General features: G+C 38.0%; 1 protein-coding gene and 1 non-coding gene across 2 annotated transcripts in view; one reads left to right on the forward strand and one right to left on the reverse strand.

Moving 5' to 3' along the window:
- The first annotated feature begins 3,666 nt into the window (after nt 1–3,666).
- LOC132009401 (U6 spliceosomal RNA) lies at nt 3,667–3,773 on the forward strand. The gene has a single exon (XR_009401899.1). It is a non-coding gene; the product is annotated as a U6 spliceosomal RNA (small nuclear RNA).
- A 1,743-nt stretch (nt 3,774–5,516) lies between these two features.
- The window catches only part of TNIP3 (TNFAIP3 interacting protein 3), a 113,374-nt gene continuing 92,168 nt past the window's right edge, over nt 5,517–26,722 (reverse strand). Inside the window, exons 9-14 of the mRNA XM_059417201.1 lie at nt 25,228–25,347; nt 22,086–22,211; nt 17,782–17,832; nt 16,814–16,912; nt 13,872–13,932; nt 5,517–6,326 (exon numbers count right to left, since the gene is read on the reverse strand). Coding sequence (XP_059273184.1) covers nt 6,295–6,326; nt 13,872–13,932; nt 16,814–16,912; nt 17,782–17,832; nt 22,086–22,211; nt 25,228–25,347 — 489 coding nt within the window. The 3' untranslated portion in view covers nt 5,517–6,294. The remainder of the gene's footprint in view (nt 6,327–13,871; nt 13,933–16,813; nt 16,913–17,781; nt 17,833–22,085; nt 22,212–25,227; nt 25,348–26,722) is intronic.

Genomic DNA, 26,722 nt, shown 5'->3' on the forward strand with positions numbered 1-26,722 from the left:
ATAAAGTGGCATATGTAAGTTTGGCTTCATCAGGACCCTACAAACTAGAAAATTATATAAAAAATTATATAAAAATTATACTAGGTTGGTAACTCTATATCTACAGTGTGATTCAGTTTCTCCTTCCATGATATGATTTGTTTTTTTAAGGGAGATAACATGAAATCTGACTTTTACCTGAAGTTCTTCTGAATTGCAAGATAGAATAAAAATAAAAATAAGGATTTTGTGCAATGGCCAAAATGTAAAATGCTCTCAGATTGAAAAGATAAACACTGTTTACTCAGTCTTTGGCTTTGAACTGTGACCTGTATATTATAAAAGTAATGAACCATTCAGATTTGCAAAACTGGAACATAAACTCTAGGAGAGGTTCCTAGGGCATTATAGAGCAACTTATATAAAATTTAATATAATTTCAGTGTATTATTTATATACGTTCAGTATGTGATTTACATTGATACTTGAAAGATGAGTGAAAAGGTAAATGAAAAATAAGAGTATAATGTAAAGAAAAAAAGACAAGTGCTACTCCATTATCTTCCTGTATGTTGCATTGTCCAGGATTGGCTGGTGTCCCTCTATTGTTCCTTTGTAGACCGACTGATTTTCTTTTAGCTTGGAAACCTGTATGAGGATTTTCAAATTTATGATTATTACCTTATCTTTATCGTACAGCTTTTTCAGAATGTGTCCAGATATTCTGTTTTGTTTCACTCTTTCTGGATCAGGATAACCCTTTCAATCTGCATGCTTTGATCCATTTTCAGTCATGTTCACTGTGAACACCATTGTTACTCCTTGTTGGTTTTGCTGGGGCTTCCATCCAAACTGATCTTCCCTTGTATGAGTCACCTTTTATTTGGCATATCACACCCATTCATGGGGCTGGGCTTCCTCCCATCATCTGCACCTGTCCATCCCATCAAGGTGTATACCTCTTTTTTTATTTACCTCCTTTTTTCGTCCTTCTACCCTGTCCCACCCCACAAGAAGCTAATCTTAATGATATGTGGTATCATAACCTTTTCCGTGTTTGGTCTAACTTTTAATAAGCCTAATATATCTAAATTTAGTAGAGAATTTGGAATTTTATGCCTCTATCTTGCAGAGATTCATCTTGAGTGGCATCGGATTTTTGTGTTAATTCTATGTATGTTCTCCTTATCAACATAACATAACATTTTGACACGGTGAGAACAATCCACGATATACCTTTTGCAATTTGCTATGTGACATGAAGAGATAAGAGAAGTGTCCCACAGTAAAAGCTGAGTTGGACAAAACATCTTACATTCATGGAGATGGGGAATCCTCTCCTGCACAGCTGGGTTAAAATCACTTTCCCACCTACCAAGCACACTTTGGGAAATGTTACCCAAGAGAAATTTCTTCCACTATCACAATAAGCAGAAGGAAGCTAACAAATCCCAACCACCACCTAGGGAGAAACGTGACGTGTGTGATATGAATTGGTTTTTACAAAAATCTTCTGAGACTGTTTTCTTGTTGTCCTTTTTCAGTTACGGAAACCGAGGTTCACTAGTTTAGGCTCCCTTGTTCATAGTCACAGCTGGTATAACCAGGCGCAGAATCTGTGCCTGACTCCAATACCATACTCTTTCTATAAAATGTTGCTATACCCACTCATTACATTCTTTCTGATAAAAGTGGCTCTCTTGAAGGATTTGGGATAAGAGGTCTTAAGCTACCTTGACTCCTTCTGTTGGTAAACAACAAAAAACAAACAAAAAACCCATAATAACTTATTTTTACTTGATTTTTTTTCATTTGACTGGAAAGCAATTTCACACATCCTGTCTCCCCAGTTGGTGGAGGAGGTGAAAGAAATAGATGTTAAATTATCTGGTGCTGAAGCAAGAAAGAACGACCAAAGGAAAGTTAAAAGTTTGCAGAATAGTATTAATGATAATTTTCTTTAGGAAAACATGATGAAACTGGGAAAAAAAATTAATTTAAGTCAGAACATTGGCTCTCCACTTCCTGTATTTAAAAAAAATACATTTTAATTTTGTAAGTTTTCTTAATAATGAATCTATATTCTGAGACTAACCTTTAATGCCTTATGGGAAAGATGGATTTTTGTCAAACTGCTAGAAACTTAACGAGCTAGAAATAATATAAAAGTGAATTAAAGGCTACTTGTCCTTTCATAGGAAATGATTCTAGATTCTGCTGATTATTGAAAGAACACATTTTTGTAAAAAGGAAAACTTATAAAATGTTGCTAGAGCACTTGAATATGTTAATATCTTGCTCAGTATAAATTGCCAAATTCTGACTCTCTTCTGTGCTTTGCGTAAAAATATGATACTTCTGAAGACACTGAAAGGCCAAAAAATATGTTGGAAATTAAAAGGAGCTTCACTCACCCTGGCTTCAGAGCCTCCTGCCTACAGCTGCTAGAATAATTCTCCTTAGACAGTAAAAAGAATAGAAAGTGTCTCTGTTGCTTTTGCATGTCCCATCACTGCACACACATTTTCACAAAAACAAAACAAATTTCTAGTAAATGACATTGACAAAGGATAACATCCAAAATAGATATTTGATCAAGATGAGAATTAGGATATGTGTAGAATTGATCAAATATAAATAAAACTATACTGATTTTGAAGCATTCAGGAATTTTATCTTAACTTCTCATTAAGGAACTACTCTGCATTTGAATGAACATTCTGCTACAGAATAATGGGAATTTTATAATGTGAGTTTAACTTTGCTGAGGAAAAAACCATCATCCCACTGAGATGTTAAAGGAGAATTCATTTGGTATTGTTCTTACACAAAAGAATCCTATTTCCTATAATTTATTTATTAACAACCTATGAAAATGTAAATGATCAGTTACATGCAAGTTAGCACTTCAGAAAAAGAAATAAGGAAGTTAGACATGGGCTTTGGTGGTTTTATTTCATTGGAACTTTTCCCAAGTTTGCCTAGTTAAAATATTTTCCTAGGGGGCTTTTCCTAAGGGGCTTTTGTATTTTATTTTTTATTATGGTGTTTTCCACTTTAAAGATATTAAAATATACTGCACAATGATCCAAAGTAATATTTTGTAAGACTGGCAAGCATAACATTTGAATTAACTTATCTGATTATATTATTACAAGGCTTGTTTTCCACTTTAAAATATATCATTAAAAATGTGTGTGTGTAACATACATATGTGTTCCTCACAATATCCTTGACAGTCTCTGAGCTTTAACTCTCACGTGTGTAATTTAAGGTTCTTTTGTTTCAAACTAGAGAAACTCTGACTTCAAGAATTGATTGGAGAGACACCGGATTACTCACATCAAATATATGAAACTTGCAGAACATGATCAAATGTAAGGACCATGGCCTCCCCAGGACTATGCGGGCTTGAAATTCAAATTTCAGCAACAGGGTGTCCAGTTAGCCTGGTTTGGATCACATGGTTGCCTCTTGACTAGAACAGGCCAGGGCACTTTAGATCATACTGGGTCCAATGAGGAAAGGGTAACTTTCCTAAAGCATACCCAGGTGCTATTCCAGGGGGGTGGGGGGGGGGGGGGGGGGGGGAGGAATGGTTATTTGGAAGCCAAGAAAGGAATGGGCTGATGTTTGCTGTTGCCTAGACATTTTGGAAAACAAGTGGGTATTCATCTAATAATTGTTGTGCTGACTTAGGCAGCACATATACTAAAATTAGAGTGAAACAGAGAAGATTGGCATGGCCCCTGAGCAAAGATGACACATGAATTGGTGAAGCACACCATGTTTGTTTGTTTTTTTTAAATTTAAAAAAAAATTTGTAAAATTGAATTATTGAGTTGGGAGGTCATATGTCTTTTTAGATATGATTTCATTTATGACTGAGCTACGTAAAAGTATTAATACATGAAAGTGACCATTCAGACCCATACTTCCACCATGTAATGCACTTGAACATTAAGGGATAGAGCTCAGTAAATAAAGAAAATCACCTGGAAGTATGTTCATGCTTCATATTAGCAATTTAGTCCAAAATATCCTTTCTGTCAGAAAAATGGAGTAAAAATAAACTATGCTAGTAGCATCAGAGGCTGGCCGAACTCCCAGACTTAACCAGACCTGAAGGTCCGAAGGAAGGTTTTTTTTGTTTGTTTGTTTGTTTTTTACTTCATGTCACAACCAAGACAAGGTGAATACATCATTTTCTTCATGTGATACCTTCAAGGTTAAATTCTCCATGATTGTCAAAAACTTAAAATGTGCCCTTGTCTTCCATTTCCTCAATAAAAGAGACTGTGTGGTATGATTTCCTCTCCTACAAAGGGACACAGCTATTCCTCACCTAATTTCCAGAAATTGTGTGTGATAATGAAGCAAGGGCCACAGCTGAGGATGAAGCATGAGCTGAGACAGAAGTCCCCAAACAAATGATTTGGAAAGAGGAACACAGGAGGGACTGACTGGCTCTTGGGCCGGGGCTGTAGAAATCTGTCTTCTTGTAGAAATTCTCTTTTGTTGCACTCTGGGCAAGGGGTCCTCTTCCCACATTTGCAGTCACCCACTGGGAATTCAAATTAAATTAGGTCTCACTTAAATTGGAGTTTTTCCCATTACATTATCATTTGCATAATCTTGCCAATGTTTGCCAACTTGCTAATTAATAATAGGATGACTTCAGTAATAGTAATAGGATGGTTAAATCATGTTTTATTGCTGTTGGATTAACCTAGAATGAGGCTATCAAAGGGTACGTTTTGCGTATATGTTCAGTTTTTATTCCTATAGGCACATCTCAGTTGGCAAACTTAATCCACCACTGAAAGGTATTATTGAAATGACTATTCCACAAATCTGAGGAAATGGAAATTAAAAAAAAAAAAAAAAGCTTTGATGAAACTGACTTGTAAACCCCATTGATGAAACTGACTTGTAAACCCCATTGTTTTTCTGATTCACTTATGCTGAAGAATTGCTCAAGGATGATTTGTCTCTTTAATAAGTAGCAGCAAAAACAAAGCTTAGGAGAATTAATGTAAGGAAGGATAATTCTTTCTCAGGAATTATCTTCCTAGTCGCCAGACCCCGGCTGAAAGTATTTAACTTTCTAAGGCTGGTTCACCTTCCCATTACACAAAGCTGCGAGTATATTCAGGAGTTGAAAAAAAAGAAGAGTCTGAACTGGAAATAAGTAGTTTAACTTCTGGAAGCTGGAGCCAAAGAGTTTCAGAGTTTCAGCAGTGTGTCGGATGGTTTCATTTGACTGCAGCTTCAGCAGATGCTCCTAGTTTTCTTTAGGTGCTTCTAGGATTACATATATCCATGGGTCTCACACTTCTACATCTCCTCACAAAGAGGACCTCCAGTTGGTCCTAGCAGAAACCTTATTAAATGGATGAACGTAATACTTTTAAATCTGCTTAGTCTTTAGACATCTGTCATGTCACGGTAAAATTTAATTACAATAGAATCTGGATACATTCATTTCTCAATTTTATAGGTTTGAGGAGTCAGACGTGTTGTTCATCAATAGTTACTCAAATCCATGGGAAATAAAAACAGATTCCACCCTAAATCCATGTGTCTCCAAACTACTACTGCAGTACATATGAACACAGCGAAGCCATCAACATCACAGTGGAGTTTTGTCTTTCATAAACTATCCCACCGAAGAATGAAGGAAGCTCACAATTTCTCTATCTGCCTTATGGGAATGATCTGTTCAAAGCATAGTTTCAAGGTTACCATTTTATTCAGATTGAACCATCCATTTAGTTTAAGGAGGTCTATACATGTCTTCAGTCCTATTCATAGGTTCACCAAGACCAACAATGACGAGCACAGTACCTAGTCACACTGGCTAAAGAACCAAGCCCCGACAGAAATCATGGGAGCAATGTTACAAATTTATAACTGCAGTAACTCTTCCCCCAGGGAATATATATTTCAATCAACATAGAATATTACTGTACCAAAAGTGGAGTTGCTGAAATCATGAGATCAGCCTCTGTAAGTCCAACAGCAATATGCTGAAGAGAGTTTCAAAGAATGGTGCATAATCCATCTGCTAAATCTCATTTCGAGGAAACTGGACATTGCATTTGGTTGTGTAATGCTGGCTTCTCAGATTTGATCAGGATCTTAGCTGTCCCAAGTCTTTTCCTCTCTCTGTGCCAAAGGGAAACACCACCACGCACGAATCATGGAGTAGAGGATGTGCAGTTGTGTCAACATAAGCCACCAGTAAAAAGAAAAATGAGGGTCGTCAGCCAAGCTCTCCCTCTGGGCCGAGTGTTCCTCTACTTGCGTGTGCTTCTACTGATTGACTTTCTTTTCTGAGGAGAAACCTATGAAAAACAGAGAAATGTTTCAGATTAAAAATTAAAAATTTATTTCTCTTCTTCTGGCTCAGGGCTAACATAAACTTTGAGGTTGGCGAAAAAAAAAAAAAAAAAAAAAAAGATAAAGAGAAATATTTTATTCATGAGCTCCCACAAGTTTACACTGAAAAATCAAGAGGCGGGAAATGGAGGGTTATTATTTTAAGCATTGACATATGCTTACCACTTTGTGAAATCAGCTGTGGCCTAGTTCTACTCATGCCTGAAGAGGAATATTCTGTACTACTTCTTATCTCTGTTGGCATTTTGGTAGCTCAAGCATTTGCTTAGGAAAGTCATATTTGTTACTATTAGGTTTAGTGCTTAGCCCAGGGAAGATAATTACCACATAAACTACTTTAAGTATGGCAAAGGGTACATTATTGTCAGAGCAATAGAAAAGATCACTGTACTTAAGATGTGTTAATGTACCATGAAGACCAATACGAAAAACGTGGTATATTTCAGTAAGACTAGGATAGAATACCACAAATGAGCACTATAGGGAAGACAAAATCAAAGAGATCTACTCAGGGTGACAAAAAAATACATACAAATTTCAAGAAGTAAGGTATTTTCTTATCCATGATAACAACTGAGAACATGTTAAATGTTCTACACTTGTTGCCCTGTACTTGGTACTTCAAATAAACAAACTTTCAAACTAATGAACTGTTTCCTTTCCAGGCTTAAATAAAATACTCCTCTAAGAATGGTGCCCATTTTACTAAAAAGGTATCTAATATGGTGAGAGCATGACTTTGGACCCAGAAGTATAATCCACTGGTCTTACCAGTCTAAAGTTTAGATTTAATCCATTTATGATACCTACCCCTAGATATCTTAAAACATTAAGAAAAATTAATTTCTCTATAGTTTTTATAGCACTCCTGTGAAATAGATACAGAGGTGAAATCAGTATTCCCATGTTTTAGCAGAGAGAGGTTGTGACCCCTGAGAGGACCCGTGGCAGAATGGAAATGTGAACAAAAGAAAAAAAAAATAGGTCTTCAGTTTCTTGAATGGAAGACAGAATGTGCCTATACAGTGAATGTGGGAAGAGACTTCTGTCATCGGACTTGGCTCCACGGTTCAAATGGCAGGGCAAGAGAAATGCCACCAGGGAAACATGGGTTCTCATAGTGCAGACACAGTCCGCTTTGCCTTACTGGTTGATAAAGAGTTCCAGTAACCGATTGTGTGCCTTATTATTTATTAATGGTATGCGTTACACTCTATGCTTTTATGTTCACAAGAGTGCAGGTTAATTCCCATGATGCTGAAGTGATCTGAACAGGACCCACAGATCTTGGTGGCAGAGGCCATGTCTGACTCTATCTCAAGGATCGGCTGAATCTAAAGTCCTCTACGAGGGGAGGTGCCCCAGAGCAGCAGAGAGGTAAAAGGAGGACTCTGCTCTCTACATGCCCACTCACCTCAGAACGTGCGTGCTCAAGCATCAACAGTATGGAAACGTAGGTAAGTAGACATTCTTCCCAGCTGGGATGCGACATGTAATAGAAACCTCATTTCCCTACAGATTTTTATCTTCGGTTTAAGACAAATATTGCAATTTTATTCACCTAATAGAATTGTGACTAGTCTAAGCTTACTGTGGGCATTTTTCTCATCTAGGTTCTATCTACCTACCTATGTTTATCTATATAAGATGTTAATCAGAATGTTTAGTCTTTGCTTATAAATCAATGTCTGCATAGGAATATATTTACCACCTGTGTTTTAATATGTTCCTGTACATATAATTATACATTTACACTTTATTTAATGTCCCTTCGCAAAACCACTTAGTTTACCATTAAGCTGACCTTTATGGCATTATAAGGTGAGGATGCATTTCTCCTGCAATTCTTTCTAAAAATCCAGAAATAGACAGAAAACTATTTGTCTCTAAATTTTGATTATTTTTATTAACTGCTGGTAAGATAATTAAGTATATTTTATAAAAAAATATTCTTAGTATTTTATCCATTTGTATTGAAAATCACGCAAGTATAGTGTCCAAGTTTCTTCTTTCTTACATCTCTTAAGTACCTTCTACTATTTATGCTGATTCCTATATCTCTTCATACCACTGCAAAAAATCCAACTAATCCAGCCATTTTACTGATGTAAAATTATCTGTAATTTTCAGTTATAAAGACAGTTATAAAAAGACACAAACTGAGAATTGCAGATTCTGGCTTTCAGGATAGATCCATTAGAATTTATTTAAATAGAATAGATCTAAATGATGACACTATTATATTTTAATGTAGCATGGAGTTGTCCATATTGCTTGGTGGTTACAGCATGGGCTTTGGAGGCAGACTTCCTGGCTTGTCTGTGTCCTAGCCAATAACCAGCTATGTGGTCTTGGACGAGTGACATTATCTGTTTCTTGGTTTCCAAAATTTTAAAACAGGAACAACAGTAGTACTCATTCCATAGCATTGCTCTAAGGTTTTGATGAACTAATATATAAATATATACAATGCCTAAAATAGTTTCTGGCACATGGCCAATGTTATGGGTTGAATTGTGTGTCCCTCCCCCCAAATGTGTATGTCTTAACCCCTGGTACCTTTGCATGTGACCTTATTTGGAATAGGTCTTTGTACACATAATCAGGTTAATATGAGATTATACTGGATTAGCCTCATCCAATATGACTGGAGTCCTTATAAGTAGATGAAAATTTGGACACAGACCCAGACAAGAGGGAAGAGGGCCATGTGAAGAGTGAGGCTGAGATTGGAGTTATGCTGCCAAAGCCAAGGAACTTCTAGAGCTACCAGTAACAGGAAGAGGCAAGGAAGGAACCTTCCCTAGGGGTTCTGGAGGGAGCATGACCCTGCCAACACCTGGAGCTCAGACTTCTAGCCTCCAGAGTATGAGAGGATAAAATTTCTGCTGTTTTAAGCCATCTAGTATTTGGTGCTTTGTTATGGTAGCCCTAGGAAAGGAATTTAGTCAGTATTCGGTTAATTAGTTATTACTAGACATTAGTAAAGACCAATTATAATAGTTGGGCTTTGATCTCTTATATCATAAAGAAATAATTATGTTTGCTCACAACACAATCTCACGTGCCCACACTTCATGTCTTTCCAAACATGTAAGAATTGAATTCTAGCTCATTAGACAAAGTTCAGCTCTGCAGCATATGAAAAATTTGGAAGGTACAGAAGAGACTGGCATGTGATATAGTTAGAAAACACAGTCTTTCGACATTTCACAAAGAAAGAAACAAAAAACATGTTTTCAAGGTTATACTAACTCTAAAATGCCATAATTGTTCTAGAAACATGGAAGTCATTTTGCATCCCATTCTGATAACAGATGAAATGAGATTAAAATGTTCTGCATAAAATCATGTTTCTTAACAGAAACAGTAACCCCTTAACATCTATAGACTTCAACATATAAAAATGCAATTATTTAGTAATGTGAAGAGAGAAAGCCAAGTAAGTCTTAAATGCCTTAAAAACCTTTATTTAAATCTTGAGTTTTTGTAAGAAGAGTTAATTTCCAATGTGTCTGCAAAGCATTCTAAAATGACCAGAAAATGGGGCGACTGGGTGGCTCAGTCGTTAAACATCTGCCTCAGTTCAGGTCATGATCCCAGGGTCTTGGGATCGGGTCCCACATCAAGCTCTCTGCTCAACAGGAAGCCTGCCTCTCCCTCTCCCACTCCCTTTCTAGTGTTCTCTCTCACTCACTGTCTCTGTCAAATAAATAAATAAAATCTTAAAAAAAAAAAAAACAAAAAAACAAAAGAATGTAACTGAGAGCAAAGCTGGAAATACGGTGACCCAAAGACTGCATGATAGTACTCAGTACCTACTGACTTTCTTCTTTGGCCAGGAAGCCCTTCATTTGTTTCCCACTTTTAGAGGACCCTGCTCTGGCCCTCCTCCAGCCACTTTCCTCCCCATTGTAAACCTGCCTCCTTCTAGAACAAGTTCTTCGTACCTACATGAGGAACCTCAAAATTCCTGCCCAAGTGATCCTGTTTCTGCTTCTCAGCCTCATGTGGCCTGAAGCCCAGGCCTGAAGTCCCTCATTATGTTACGCTGTTTGTAGTGTAATGAGGGACATACGGATGTGCCAACTGGGCTGTAGGCAAGTTCACACTCAAGATCCTTTCCAGTGGAAAGGTGGGAAGTAAAGGGGATGGGCCACAGCTCAGGTCCTCCTGGGCCGCTGTGTCCTGGTTGGAATGTGAGCATTTTAAATTTCATCTACCCTTCCAGCTATATTTGTCAATAGGAGGATAGACTATAATAGTTTCTACGCTTCATGACGTTTAAATATTGAGCCTGAAATACGAAGCTCTCCATGTATTCATGCCTCATGTTAAAGGAGGATCTAGTGATCATAGCAATTTAATCATTCATTACCCAAAAGGCTACTGTTCTGCAAACGCTTCCACGTGTAGATGTCAGAGCCACTATTTAAGGTTAGATTCCCGTAAGAGGAATTATAAGGATAGATACTAGGATCATACTACAATGTGCTATATATATTGGGGTCAGAAAAGTAAAATTTGTTGGGAGTCATAGGAAATTAATAAAAACTGAGAACTAGGACAATGTACAAAACACGCACACAGATTAATATTCATTTGAATATCCATATTTCTGAAAGGGTTATTTTCACTGAAATACAAGTAGAAAACTTCCGTACTTATTAAATGAATAAATATTTATAAGAGTTTTAAAAATACTTTCTGTTTATAATTTACCAGAAACAGAGCCTAATTTTTCCACTCATTTTTTTCTTGATTGTTTGAGTTTGGGTATTTATAGCCCAAAACACAGGGTGTGCTGACTAGCAGTGTATTTGTGAATAGTGAAAGATAAACATATTAGCCAAGTATTAAGACAATGAGTAATAACATAACAAAAATGTCTGCTTAACAAAAACTTTTTCAAACTATTTAACGATACCACAAAGTTACTTTTAAGAATTCTGAGCAATTGAGTTGGATCTACGAGCTTTCCAATTAAATGACATAAAGAAAAATAAGAACCACCCCTGAAGTTAAATAATGGCATACGAGGGATTTTTTTTGACAAGGGTGATTTCAGAGTTTTTGCCAAACTGGCTTGAACCTTGAGATAGCATCAGCTTTGAAAGCTAGAAGAGGAGAAATAGAAATCAAAAACAGGTAGATTCCTGAGTAAGGAATTTATTTCTCCAGTGGTTCCCTATCCCTGATCAGCCCTTGTCCCTGCTGCAGACAAGCCACAGTCGTCTGCAGAGCTGGGCTGGTATGCAGAAGGAAAGGGTTCAAACAGCAACATATCCCATCAGTTTCGACAAGGGCTGACAAAGCATGCATTGATTCATAACATATTTATTACATACTTAATCTTACATAATACCTTGTCTTTTCCCTGTGATATTCAAAATACCAAATGAGTAGTACAGATAACACATGTTATGGCTTCATAGGAAGAAAAGATTATTGGGGTTAGATTTAAGTTCTATAATTATGCAAGGTAAATCCCCATTCTCATTTTCTATCTGTCATTATAGAAAACTCTAATATAGTGAGAGAGGTAGGTTTTTGAGGGCACTATAGGATGTGATTCAAAGCACAGGTGTTTTGAAGTCCTATATGACTAGAATCTAATCCCAGGACTAAATTTCATCAACTGTGTGATATATGCATGCTACTTTAATTTTCTCCAAGCCTCAGTTTCCCCATCTGTAAAATGGTACAATATAATAAAACCTATTTTATAGCATTGCTGTGAAGATTAATGCAATGTCCTTAAAAATACTCAGGTTGCTACATAATAGAGGTTTATATTTTACTGTAATTTTACATCTGTAGACTCTTACACAGCATGTTTATGCAACACAAACTTCATTATGTTTCTTCCCAACAGACAAAAATCATTAGGTCTTACATACTGCCTATAACATTCTATTTTTACATATTTAATTTAGTTTCTGAAGGTCATCACAATTCACTTCTACCTTATATAATTATTAGCTTCTATTACACTGGTCCAAGAAGAATCTATTAGTGATACAAAAATGGCTTTATGATATTACTGAATTCTCTACTGCATAATTGTATTTTCTAGTGGTTAAACTCCAATTCAGGGAGAAAATACCTTTAATATTCATTTCAGACCAATATAATATGAAGTGGAAAATTATAATTGGGTGGCAGCTCAGCTATTATACAACAATGGATTTCAAAAACACAGACATTATGCAACAACCATTATGGTTAATAGTATGTCTTTCTAATAAAAGCTCTCTCTTATGACTGGAACCCAAGAATTTCATTAAAACCAATGGTTGTATTCATAGTAGAAACAGAAGAAAAAGAGTCCTACAGTTTTCTGATACATACCTAGACATTTTTTTATAGAGTTCTCACTTTTTATCTTTCTTCTCTATAAAGCTGCTATAAGCTATGGCCCTTGCCACTCCTAGTGCTGCTGCGGACACCTGTCCAGGTTGTGTATTGTGCAACTCTAGGAAGCTCAATTTACAGAACTTGAACTTGTGAAGTACACAATCTACAAAACCACATGTGTTATCCCTGGCATTCTATTTCTACTCCATAATGGGCTCCTTGTAGTAAAATCTAGAATTCTATGATCTCAGATCTGAACTAAATGAGATCAAGCTTCAAGTATGGCCTGAAATTGGAATATGGCTCATATTCAGCCTTTCTAGATAGATTAAAGTCTCTGGTAATTAAGAATGTAGGGTCACAGGTGTGTGTCATTTGAGATTTTTAAACACGTAGCAGGCATGGCTGACTTGTGATGAGAATAGAGGTGGGATTACAGTTATAGCCCAGTTTATACAGCCTGTTCCTGAGTGATCTCATGAGAGCACAGAAACAAGCAGGAGAAAGTGTGGCATATTCTGGAAAGAAGAGGAGAACGGTCAACCAAAGAAAAATAAAAGAGTTTTCCATTGTGAGTACTTGAAAGGTGACTTTTTAGTGTTTTTGTTTTGTTTTGTTTTGTTTTTTTCCCCAGCACACTTAGAGGTGGGTGTTGTGGGCTACCTTGGCCTAAACTTGGAGTCTGACATTTAGTCACTTGGGAACACAGTTCTGAGCCTTTGGTTTCCTCTGTCTGTCTGCCAGTGACATTTAAAACATCTGTCTAGCAAACTCAACCTGGAATAGTGGATGTGCATCTGCCCTTTGTAGTGGAATCCCAGAGCTTTGTTGTTGTTGTTACAGTATAGCTGCACTTGAAGTTTTCATTTCTAGCCCCAGATGGAATACTGACTCCGAGCCTGGAATAGGAGCAGAAGCCAGAACTGAGATTCCTACATTTCTGCATTCGATCATTTTCTGTTTCTGAAGGAATTCAAGTTAACCCCAGGTGCATCAAATTAGAGTTGTGTATTCAACACGACTTTATAGAAGGCCCTCCTCGAGTACGAATGAATGTATGTTGAGTAAACATCCCAAAAAGATCCCATTAAAATGTAAACATGAAAGAATGCTCAATACAGCTGTGGTCTTACCATTTGCCTTGTGCTGCACATCTGGCGGAAACTGGTCAGGAGCATACCACTGATAGTCTGGCTGTGTGGAACAATAAAACATTATTATAGCAATATGGACTTCAAACAAAACATAGTGGCATATTAAAAATATAATTATACTATGTGGCTTTTATTACGTAGGCAGCACAAAAGTCCTTTCTATCCAAACCTGTTGCCAATCTTGCTTATTTCTCTTACCTCCTTCATCACTATCCCCATCTCCCAACCCCCCCCTCCCCCACCAAATCCACTTTGTGTTGGCCAGAGTTCCTTCTACTTTGGGGTTGTGGCATTTTTTCTTTTTTTTTTAAGCAGATGTGTTTGGGATATCTGCAGAAATATAAATACTTCGGTAAAACTTACTACAGTCCATAAATAAAACAAAGCAGTTTACCATCAATAAGTACTGCGCTTAAAGCACTCACACGGGAGACAACAGAGAGACCAAGAGAACAGTGACAAGTTTAGTGTTTTGGGGTACAAGGAAGAAATCTAAGCCATTCAGTGAGGAGAGCGCTTACAGAGGCTCAGGACAATGAAGCAGGGCTGATCTTTCTCTTCGTTCTGTTCCTCCATAGAAAGTACTCTCTAGATCGTTCAGAGAGTTTAGATTAGAAAGGAGGTAAGAGGTGAGGGTAGACTTGGATTTTTCTTGTGGGATTTTCTTCTAGGCTTCACCAGTTAAGAACACAACTACTTTGAGTAAATCATAAACTACTGACCCGAAATTCAAGATAGAGTTCCAAGTCAGAGATAGAGAAATCCAAGATGGAGTACCTCTATAGTTAGCCACTTGGAACAGAGCAACCCAGCCTCCCCTGCCCATGAGGATGGTCTGTCTTTCTGCTCCCAGTGCTCACCCCTGCCTCCTACTCCCCACCTCCCAAGACACACAGAATACAGATCTTTTGTTCTCTTAATTAATTACCTCCTGAAATAACTCCTGAAAATGTCTCTACCGATAAGCCAACAGGGAGAATTTGCAGGGGCTGCCAGACCACTGAAAGTTGCCTTAAAGCTCAATTATCTGACAAGACACTAAGAAACTCTGCATTTAGTACAGTCTGACCCCACTTTACCCCCACTCAGACACCTAGGCTCTTGGCTCATTTTGGTCCACGAAAAAGCTAAAAGAGGAAATGAGATCACCTCTGTTTTTTATCTCCTCGTTTATTTTTAGATGTCTCAAAGAACACATAGGATAAGTGACGTGAGCCTCAGTTTTAGATTCCAGGAGAGTTGCCAAAAGAAGGCAAATATACTGTAATTTTACAAACACTACTGCTTGTCCTTTAATTCAGGCTTAGAAATAAGCATAAAGCATGAACTGTTCTTTTAAAATGAACTCCAGGAGTGAAATTCTACTGTTACACCAAGATTCTGTTTGACTGAACACTGCCTGATAATGTAGGCCATTATACATGGCTTGGAATCTTTTTCAAATACAAGACTTTATTTGGTGATAATTTTACATGGTCTGGACAAGGTATTGCCTCTTATAATTGATTGGGCAAGTCTGATGAGATTTTATAATAGGTGAATTTCTGTCTTCTTTTCATAAATGAGTATTTGAAGAAAACAGTCATTTTTACTTCTAGATAAACTTGCATGACTCATTGGTTTTATTGTTAACCTTTCACAAGAATATTTCTCCAATTCCTGCACCTGTAGGAGCTCAATCCAAAGTGAACTCTTATCTCTTTATGTTTCCCACAATATTAATTTACTTCTACATTCTGAAAGACAAAAATTTAAGGAACAATAGCTGTGTTTGGGGATTCCCAGAAGTGTTTCTGGTAAAGATTGAAAAGTAAGCAGACAGGTAAAGAAAAAAGGAAACGGGGCAGGGTGAGCAGACAGAAGTGACAACGGGCGAGAACACAAAAAGAACCCAATTCTCAGCAGTGTGCTGTGTGTCACTCCAGGGTCAAAGAAGGGATGCTCATTAAATTCTGACATGCCTCTGCCACCCAAAGAGTCATTACCTCCTCCCTTGGGAAAAGGGCTTTGAGTCACACTCAAATACAAAAGTATGGCAAGCAAGAGATTCATGCTCTCCGTAAGTGCTCTGCCAGGAAAATCCCAGTTAAAATCTCAAGATTCTTTGCATAATTAAAAACACAGTTAACACAAAGTAAGGGGGAGGGGAGTTGCCTGAGCATTTCCAAAATGCAGAAAATGCATAATTTTTTTTTTCCTGCATAAAGACATTGTCTATGTAGCCAAAACACAGAGTAGAGACCAGCGTCCAGATGGTGGGGGAGGGTGGGGGGAATAGTGCTATGGAGAAGGGAAGGAAGGATGCTTTGGTTCTGGCTTATTCAGGTTGACTGTCCAAATCAATTCAACTCACAAATAATTGCTCCACAGTTCATTTCATTTTGCCTGGCTAGACACAGCCACGGAGAGCAACTTAAGTGGGTCACTTTTGCTGGGATCCTTTAAGAATATCCTTTTAATTGGAAAATGTCAAAGACTATATTGCACAGATGTAGCCATATCCAGTAGTTCAATATAAGTTTACAACTGAAAAAGGCATCTCTCAGACTTGTGATATTCATTTTGGTTCTCTTTATGCACAAAAGCCCTCTTTTGGAAGAGTCAGGTATGTCATTTAAAATGGCCTTTATAAAATGTTGTGTGATCGTTCAATGAATTACAGCTCAATTTGATGCCATTCAGTGAATTTATTTGTATCCACGTGTGTCCTATGGATTCCGTGTCCCAAAAAGTGTAGAGTGTACCATGACCACTGTAACTCTCTAACTTAGAGGCCAAGATAAAAAGAGGCTCTTTCTGTGGACAAGAGTGTGTGTCCAAATTATAGAGACAGACAGCATTTCTACCAGAAAAAAAAAAAAATACTGGCACCTACTAGGTAATATAAGCATTCGTGTGTTGAGACGCAGGCTCTTACTTACTGGGGGCTTCTGTTGATCCCGTGCAGCTCCAGGGCCTGCTGGTGCACATGGATCCTGCCCGTGGGAATTCAAGCCGCAGTTACACATCGGGAACAACATCTGGGGGAGGATAATGTCGTTGGTTCACTGGAAGTGGGTGAAACTGGGGAGTCACACTGACACTTGCTTTATACAACCCCAGGTTTGGCTGAAATCTTAAGGTTCCTTCGAACTCTTTCATAATTCCAACTCAACATAGTGGGAGCACGGATGTGACCTCTGGGCTGACAGCAATGAGGCACCCAGGGAAGATGATTAGCTTCTGATGTTGAAGACATCAGAAACACTTAAATGGTATAGACTGAACTTTATGTGTCTGAGTTATCTTCACAGAGAGTCCTCACTTAAGAAGAACCAGCCATTGAAACCATAAAAGAAGTTTTAACAAGACTCCTACAGCATAATGGAAGTCCAGAGAGGAAATTAAGAATTAAGAGAAATAATATTCATCCCTGAAGCCTACTAGAGAACCAATAGGACAGAACACTTCTGTGCCAAGAAGATATTGTATTTTCTTGAAGAGGCACAAACATTTGATGTAATTTTCCACTGTACATTGTGTACGCAACTGCAAGAAACACCTAGGAAATATACTTACCAGGTGTTCATGGGTCTATGAAAAAATCCCCATAGACTTCTATGCGCTAAGGCATGTGCTACTGGTAACATGTTCTGGAAAGCATGTGTTTTTCATGAGTGTTAGGGCTGAGAGGCTTTGGTGGAATGTAAGCATTATCTATCCACTGGCATTTTAGTCCCTAAAGCAAAGCCTGGGTTGTTCTTGAACATCTGTAGCAGAGCCTGAATACATCTTTAATTGCAACCATGAGGAACTGCTGTGCCCAGGAATAAATGTGGGGGCAGAACTTAATGTTGCCATTTCAACTACAATCAGAAGATTGGTGAATTCAGGTTAAGGAGTGACGTACCTGTTTTAATTGCTTTTCGAGTTTTTCTTTCTCCATCTGACAAGCCTTTATCTACAGACAAAACAAAGGCATTTGTTTATCGAAAGAGTCCACATGGTTCATTCTAAAGTTACTCTTGACCCAGCTGTCAAGATCTGCTCAGAAGCCCCAGGAGTGAAGCACTGATACAGCAGTCATGCCATTGAAAACAGTCACGTTTTGGATTTTCCAGACCCGCGTTGATTCTATCTTGAAAACCCAAGTAAAGTCTGGAAAGTGGAATCATTTTAAATTGTTATTTCAATTTGTTGAAACAACTGTCATTCTCAGTTTTAGGTTGATATTCTGATATACAGACATAAATGTAGAGAAGAAGGAAGAGATAGGAAGAGATAGAGGAAGGAAGAGATAGACACAGAAACAGCTTCCACGGCTTATTGCAAAATTGGAATCCGTCTGCTGTACACTGAAGAGCTACCACAGTCAATGCTAGAAGTTGTGCACGCACTTCCTCCGTGCCGGACACTGATCTACGGCTTTACATGTAATAACTCACTGATTCCTCCCAATGCCTCTATGTGGTACTCAGTGTTATTATCCCTGTTCTACAGATGAGGACACGGAGCTCTGAGATACTGAGGAACTTGTCCAATGTCGCACTGCTATACTTTATGGCTTCTCCCTATTTAAGGCCCAGCAGAGTTACCCACCCTGCGGTTTTTCAACATCCGACACAACTAGAGAAAGCCGTTTTTGTTTGACTCGTTAGTCATGCTCTTGTCATCCCCACACACCCTGTTCCTCATCCATGTAAGGCATATATCCCCACTGAATGATATTGTTTCAAGTCCCGCCACTCTCCTTCCTTTGTCCTCCCATTTAGCATTATACATTTTCCATGTGACTTTTTATAGTCCAATGTGTACTGTGTACAATCAGTTCTCATAACCCACAGGAGTTATGTTCTGTAAAGTCACCATGAACATGAAGTGGCGAATGCAACCACTGCTCCTCGGGAAATGCAGGGTTAGGTTCCTACGAGCTTCTGGTCAGACCATTTTTGCTGACTGATCAGTACAGAATCTTGTTTTATGTGTGTTTCTGCTAAAGGCATCTTATTAAATATAGATTATTGGTCCATTAACATTGAACTCTTGGCCTATAGTATCATGTTATTCCCTGAACGAGCTTGTCTAACATGTCTTTTCTCTGTAGGCACAGCATGGCCTTCTTGTGCTAAAGGAAATGAGGTAGCACCTCAGCACTCTGTGGGGGGCATTTTAAGCAAAGCAATAACCAACAAAAAGGACAAAAATGAGAACACGTGGGATGAAATAAACCACAAAAAAGATAATTGTTATAGTCTGAGAGCTGAAGCAAGGAGGCAAGGCCTTGTTGGACCTCAACTGGGAACAATTGTGCAAGGTGACTCAAGTTTTTTTCTGCTCTGTACATATTCACAAATGGACTTAGGTGGCACCAGTATTGATTTTTGGGGTGACAGATACATTTCAGTGAGTAGACAGATACACCAATATGGAATCCTTAAGGACTATCAGGAATCCACAAGGATAGACTATAAGGAGTCCATATGGATAGGCTATATATGTCTCCCTCATTATATTGTCAGTCTTTAATAGCAAGGATCATTCTTTTAGTTCCTCACGGTATATAACAAATGCCTTGGAGAAATAAAGCATCAAAATTAAATTACAAGGGACTAAATGTGGCATGTTAATTATGTAACTAACTGACTCTGTTTAAAAACTCCACCTGCCAACAGACTAAAATCATTTTGTGAAAAACCTGTGAGGCATGTCCCGAACTAGATGTTTTTGTATAGGGTTTTTTTTTTTTTTTTTTTTTTTTTTCATTTCACCCTGAGAACAACTTTGTGAAGTCAGGAGGTGGTGGAAACCATCATCCATATATCTCACAGGTGAGTATACTAAGAGATTTAGAAACTTACTTTTAGAGACAGAGGTTTTAGAATTATAAGAAATATTTTAGAGACCATCTGGTTCAACTTTGTCATTTTACAGGTGAAGAAAACGAAGCGCAGAAAAGTTGGAGAACTTGCTCAGTGTTGTTCCTGATTGTCAAAGCAGGGACAGACATGAAGCTTCTACCCCTACTCCTACTCCTAAGTATCTCTAAGTATCTTGCTCTTTACCACACTCCTATTTTACTAGTCATTGGCTTAAAACATCCTTAGCAATAGAATGTATAAACTCTGGTACACAGGAAACTAGTGCCAGAATAATTTGACCTAAGAATTCCTTTTCTGGACCACAGATAATACGCTATTCAAATAACATCATGCCAATTCTATTGTATCATGGCATTCGATTTGCTGTTAATACATTAAACAAAGTTTGTTAAGCCATCTACTATATCTTTGACTAGAGTGAATGAGATTTTTGAAAAATAAATGGTTGGGGGTGCCTGAGTGGCTTCATTGGTTAAGTGTCTGACCCTTGAATTCAGCTCAGGTCATGATCTCAGGGTCATGGGATGGAGCCCTGTGTCAGACTCGTGCCCAGGAGGTAGTCTGCTTGAGATTCTCTGCCTCTTCCTCTACCTCCACCCCTCCCCCAACTCATGCATGCACGAGAGCTCTCTCTCCCTCTGAAATAAATCCTTATTTTTTAAAATGATTTTATTTATTTATTTAACAGAAAGCAAGCAGGAGAACACAGGCAGGGGGAGCAGCAGAAGGGGAGGGAGAAGCAGGCCCCCCACCAAACAGGGAGCCTGATGTGGGTCTTAATCCCAGGACCATGGGATCACGACCCAAGCTGAAGGCAGTAGCTTAACCGAATGAACCACCAAGGGCCCTAAATAAATAAATCTTTAAAAAGATGAAAAATAAATGCTTGGACTATCATCATTTAAAGAAAAATTTTGGTAATTTTAAGGTTCATAAAGATTATCCCTTAGTTTATCAATACAATTATACCATACTCTATGTAGACAATGCATTATTTTGCTGATATCAATTAAAAGTTAGTTTACAGATGACAGAGAAATAAAAATTATTTGTGGATTATAGTCTCTATTTAGATTTTTATGTGTTCCTGGAAGCACTAGAACGTCTACAATGGCAAAGACATTGCCAATCTTAGACACAGATTTATCATCAATCTGAATTTAATATAGTGGAATGAGCAAATTAAAATCTGGCTGGAAGTAAAATAATTAGTGCAGTGACAACTTAGAGGAAATTAACGGAGCTTTGCACATAAGAGATACAAATCAAGAGTGATTTCCTCACCGAGAGTCATCAGAACATTTCCTCGCTCCTCGTTTGTATAAAGTAAGGTGCATGAATCATTTTCAGAAAAGCATTTTATTATACTTTAATGACTATTTTATTTTTTTTAATTTCTTAGAAAATGGTTTGGCCAAATAATTTTTGCATGTAAGATTAAGAATTCCAAATGAATCCTTGAAAATATGTCACAGAAGAAATTGAGTTTAATTCACAGTATACTTTGTATTTGGAAGAAGAGGATGACAAATAGTTAAACATTTCTTTTGAGACTAAAAATCCTGCAGCTCTGAAGCTGTCACAGTATATCCCACAACAACTTCCTATTTACTGAAAAGCACTGAATGATTTTGCAAATCAAAAATTCTGTGGTTCATTTTCTTAAGCCAAAGTTGTGTTAGCTACATTTTCCTCATTAACATCAATATTTACTCATCATGCCACTTCCTGAGTCTACTTCTAATATATCCTATTACATTTAATTATAATATGTTTACATTTAATATATTCTATTCCAATAAACTACCATTATGTGGCTTCCTTGAGAGTGATCCAGTTACATTTAATCGGGGAACCCACTGAATAAAATTCTCGATTTCACTGTATTTTATATCTATAAATAACTTTTAGAAATATGTATGTTTCTGGAAGACAGGAACATTCCAATATGACCCATCAAAGAAAATGACAAGAGTTGTAGAAACAAATTCACGATGCTGGAGTGCTTTGGATTTGAATTTTGAGTATTAAGTAGTTCAACTCCCTTTCCACCAAGATAAATATTATGAGAAAAAGATCAAAAGAGTTGAATTTTATAAAAGACTTTGGAATCCAATTTCTTAGGTAACTCCTTAATAGATTTAAGTTAAAAGAAATCGCCAGTCATTTTCATCTCTTTACAAGATTGTTTAAGAATGATTTCATCCCAGGTGCTTACCTCTCAAAGAAAATCAATGTCAATTAACAGAAGCCAAAGTCTTGAATATTTTTAATGAAAAAAAAAAAAAAACCCACACACATGTGCTGGCAAAGATTATTTTGTTTTGACTTATACCTGAGAATTCAGCCTGTTCAACTGGGATTGAGAAGTTCGATTAATTTGCTGCAGCTCCTCTTTCTCTTGATTAAGTCTTTCTCGGTCTGATCGCTCCTTTTTGAAATCTTCTTCATATATTTGCACCTAGGAAATATTGACTTGTTACTGTTGGCAGCCTTTTCTCTAAACTATTAAAATGATTTCAGAAGAAATCATTGGGCTTGTCCAATCTGAGTAATTCCTATCCTCTTTTCATCACTATTTTTTCATGATGAGACTCCATCCTAATGGATCTGGCCATAATTTTATCTCTTGCTTTTTTTAGAATGGCAGTTCTCAACTTTTTCCTCCTTGAGTATGTGTCAGGAATTCAGAAGTAAAGTAACAACATGGATATTTTGAAAAAAATATTTCCCTTACCCATTATTCGCTGCATATTTCCTTATTGTGATAAGCATTCCCCTTGCCTAGTGTTAAGTATCTCTATTTTGGAGCAAGCCATCCATCCCCAACACAAAGCTTTGATGTAGGAATAGTGTTTGAAGTTCTAAAAGACAGTTTACTGGCAATAGCTGTTAAGTGAAGCCACTAAATATTGGCATGCCAGTTTCCAAATATAAATAGTAAATTGAATATGCAATAGAAATTAAAGGCTCATGTATGTGAAAGAGCCAAGTATGATTGTTAAAAGGTATTCACAATTGGCCTCAGTAATTTTGGGGATATGTCAGTTTTTTAAAAGTAGCAATATTTTAGTGGAATGCTTTGCAAGAAATATTCCACATATTCCAGAAAATCAAACCAAAAGAAAAACAGGTTTGATCATTATTCTTTTTAACTGGCATAGTGTTAACTGATGGTTTGGAGACTAGCATGTGGAACTATAAAAATAAATGAAGCTTAGGGAATAAGGCAAAGGAATTTCTTTAAGACAATGAGTTAAATTACAACTTCCAAGGGAACCTAGTAGTTAGATTTTTGTCTATTAATACCAATGCACTCTGCACCTTCACCATGAATAATGCACCACGTTTTAACTAGAGGCTTATTAAAGTTGATAACAATAGAACAACATGTAATAGGCAAAAAAGGAAAAAATTAAACATGTTATACAGATCTAGATGCAGATATACACATTTAATTTTTAAGGTTTCAACCACCAGAAGCATTGCAAGGGAACTACACCCAGCTAAGCTGACATTTTGTTTTGGTTTGGGTTTGGGTTAAGATCTGAGGCTCAGTTCCAGACAGAGTCAAACTAATGCTCTGTAAACAATTACCAGAGGCATTTGAAATGGGAGAAGCTCGTCTAATCAGAACTGAACACTCTTTATCAAACACAACACTGATAGTGATGTCATCACTGCAGCCAGGTGGCCAAGATTCTAGCTCAGTTTCTTTGTGAATTGAAATCCTTTAGTGTATCACATGACACCTGATGATATAGTGATTGTGGGTGTCCAATTAAAAATGTGCACCGTTAAAATGTGTATGCATAAAGTTAGCAAAAAGTTAGCAAAAGCTAAGGAGATGGATTCTGGACCTCTTGGGGAGAATGAAAAAAAGGATACCTGTCATTGTCTGCATCCAATATGAGCTAAACCATTGCTGCAAATTCTATGCATGTGTAAGAGTGACTCTCTCGCATGTGGGATCCATTATATGAGAGCATCAAAGATGATTCAAGTGTCTGAACATAAGAAGTAGTTTTTTTCAGAGGAATCCTGGCTAGTGGCAATGGTACTTTAGGGGTTGAGAATTTGGCAGAGCTTTAATACTCCGAAAACTACCCTTATTCTCTTCATAGGTTTATTTTTAAACCATGTATTTGATCCTGAATGTAATGGGGCCGAATATTCAAATGGCTTAAAAGAAGAGAAAATGCAACTTTACGATCAAGTGCAAGATCTAGAATTTTCTAGATTTACAGATACGCTATTTCTTAGGAGTGATAACGATAAACAACAAGAACGCAGTTGCTTCATTCTTTCGCGTATTGCATCAAGAATCCTTGGAGTTGGCCTTGTTCAGAGCAGAACAGCCAACAAATCAGTTCCAGGGACATACTTCCCAGCCCTTTGTTCTATCACATCCTCTCCCCCACCGCTAATATATTACTGACAATGTGTGCTTCAGAGATAGGATTCCTATATGTATCCTATATTTACTGACATCGCCATGAACTGTTCCATGAACTTTATCTTCATTAGTTTATTTAACCTCTTACAGGAAAAGAGATATGATATGCATGGGTGGCCCCTCAGCTAAGCCAGCTCCAGCTGGCTGAACTAAATTTAGATCCAAATCAGTCAGGCAGTGCTCTGTGCCTATAGCCCATGTTGCTGATACATGTAGAAGCTAACACCTTTACTCTTCTGTCCACTTGGTCACGTGGGGTTGAGGCTGGGTGAGTGGGGAGGAAGAGGGCCTTGTGTGTCAATAAATTGCTAGGTGGTGCCATCCACATGTAGCTGTCGGTGCACAGAGCTGGCTCTTCAGTGCTTATGATCAGTGCAGAGTATTAAACACTGCTTGTGTTGTTCAAAGGCCCGGAGGCCAACAGCTCAGAATAACAGCCTGGCTGCAAGCATTTTCTGAAAAGGTCCACAATTTGCGGTGGTAGTGTTTTCAAAATAAATTGTGTCCACGTGAAACTCTCTAGACCAGTGCTAATAAAATCTCACCAAAAGGTTAATTAGGAAGCCCTTCTTTTAACTGTATAATCTTGGATAAACCATTTCACCCATTTGAAACTCAATTCCCCTCTTATGAAGTGTGAGTTGGGCTAGCTGATATATATTCTCTTATCAAGCTTTAAAATTAGATAATTCTAGGGGTGCCTGGGTGGCTCAGTGGGTTAAGGCCTCTGCCTTTGGCTCGGGTCATAATCCCAGGGTCCTGGGATCGAGTCCCTCATCAGGCTCTCTGCTCAGCAGGGAGCCTGCTTCCTCCTCTCTCTCTCTCTGCCTGCCTCTCTGCCTACTTGTGATCTCTGTCAAATAAATAAATAAAATCTTAAAAAAAATTAGATAATTCTAATGAAAATAAATGCGAAGACTTTGGACATGTTTTGAATAGAAAGATTTCCAAAAATGTCCAAAGGAGCATGAACAATGGGCCCTGAGTTTTCTACATGATTGCGCCACTTTCAACTTCTCACCTGCTGTTTGAGAACTTCCATTTCTGTTCGCATCTCCTCATGCCTGTATTCCATTGCAGACTTGCCCAAACAGTCCTCCGAAAATGAAGAACACTCGATTTTCAAGGCATCTTGAAGAGCCTGTGTTATATAATAAGCATGCGGTTGAGCTAAGAGTTACCACATCTTATGAATTCCTCTATAATTGTTACAATGATCTCAAATGACCCCTGCAAGACAGAACTCCATTTTTGATGCTACCTTTCCGACTGAATAACTTTTCTTCTTTCTCCTTTTTTAGCATACAATTTTTTTTTTCAGAATCTCTGTCTTTTCTCCATGACGATGCTTATGTTATTCAACTGTCATTTTTATTTAGAAGGGCTTTTGATATTGATGTTGGGCATCTCCCTGCCACCAAGCCAACCACGAAAAGAAAACTTCTATAACTTTCCTTCAGATTCTCTGCTTCAGTCAAACACATACTTTATCAATAATGCTCAAAGTTTAGAGAGCATCAGGATCACCTAGAGAGGTAGCAAACGTGCCTATCTCTGGGCACTATCCCCGGAGTTCCTGAATCAGTAGATGTGGGGAGAGAGTCTGAGAATCTGCATTCCTCAAAGGCTGATGCTGCTGGTCCCAGATGACATCATGACTGATGTTGTGCTATCCAGCCCTGCCCCCGATAGGAGAGAGCGAGACCCACGGAAACATTAGCCCATGCAGATCTATATTCCTTAGATCTACTTTTTTGCTGCTCTTCTGCCCTGTCGTCCTCAGTATACCGTGCCCTGCCCTAGCCACAGTCATAGTTATTCTCTAATAAAACATTCATTAGGGGCACCTGGGTGGCTCAGTAGGTTAAAGCCTTTGCCTTTGGCTCAGGTCATGATCTCAAGGTCCTGGGATCGAGCCCTGCATCGTGCTCTCTGCTAAGCAGGGAGCCTGCTTCCCACCCCCCAACCCCGCCTGCCTCTCTGCCTACTTGTGATCTCTCTCCCTCTGTCAAATGAATAAATAAAATCTTTAAAAAAAATTCATTAACCCACTGCAGGGTACAAAGAGTACTCTGCTTCCTTCCTTCCTTTCTTTCTTTCTTCTTCTTCTTCTTCTTCTTTTTTTTTTTTTTTTTCCCTAGAGATAGCACAAAAGTATGCAAGATATGGGGCAGGGAGGGCAGATGAGAAGAAAGAGAGACTCTCAAACAGGTTCCATGCTCAGTGTGGAGCCCAACACAAGGCTTTATCTCATAACCCTGAGATCATGACCTGAGCTGAAACCAAGAGTTGGATGCTTAACTGATGGAACCACCCAAGTGCTCCATGATTTCTTGACACCCAGCCCAACTTAGTGGTTTCACTGGTGAGGAGGTGAAAGCAACAAGAGACACTTAGAATTGCCAACAAGATTACCTTCGTTATTCACTAGCCCATGATCTCTTACATTTACTATACTTCGTCAAATCATATAAAAGACATCACCTCTATTCTGAAGACCTCAGTTCACGACGAGT

This window comes from Mustela nigripes, chromosome 1 (genome assembly GCF_022355385.1).
Source record: "Mustela nigripes isolate SB6536 chromosome 1, MUSNIG.SB6536, whole genome shotgun sequence".
Lineage (NCBI taxonomy): Eukaryota > Metazoa > Chordata > Mammalia > Carnivora > Mustelidae > Mustela > Mustela nigripes.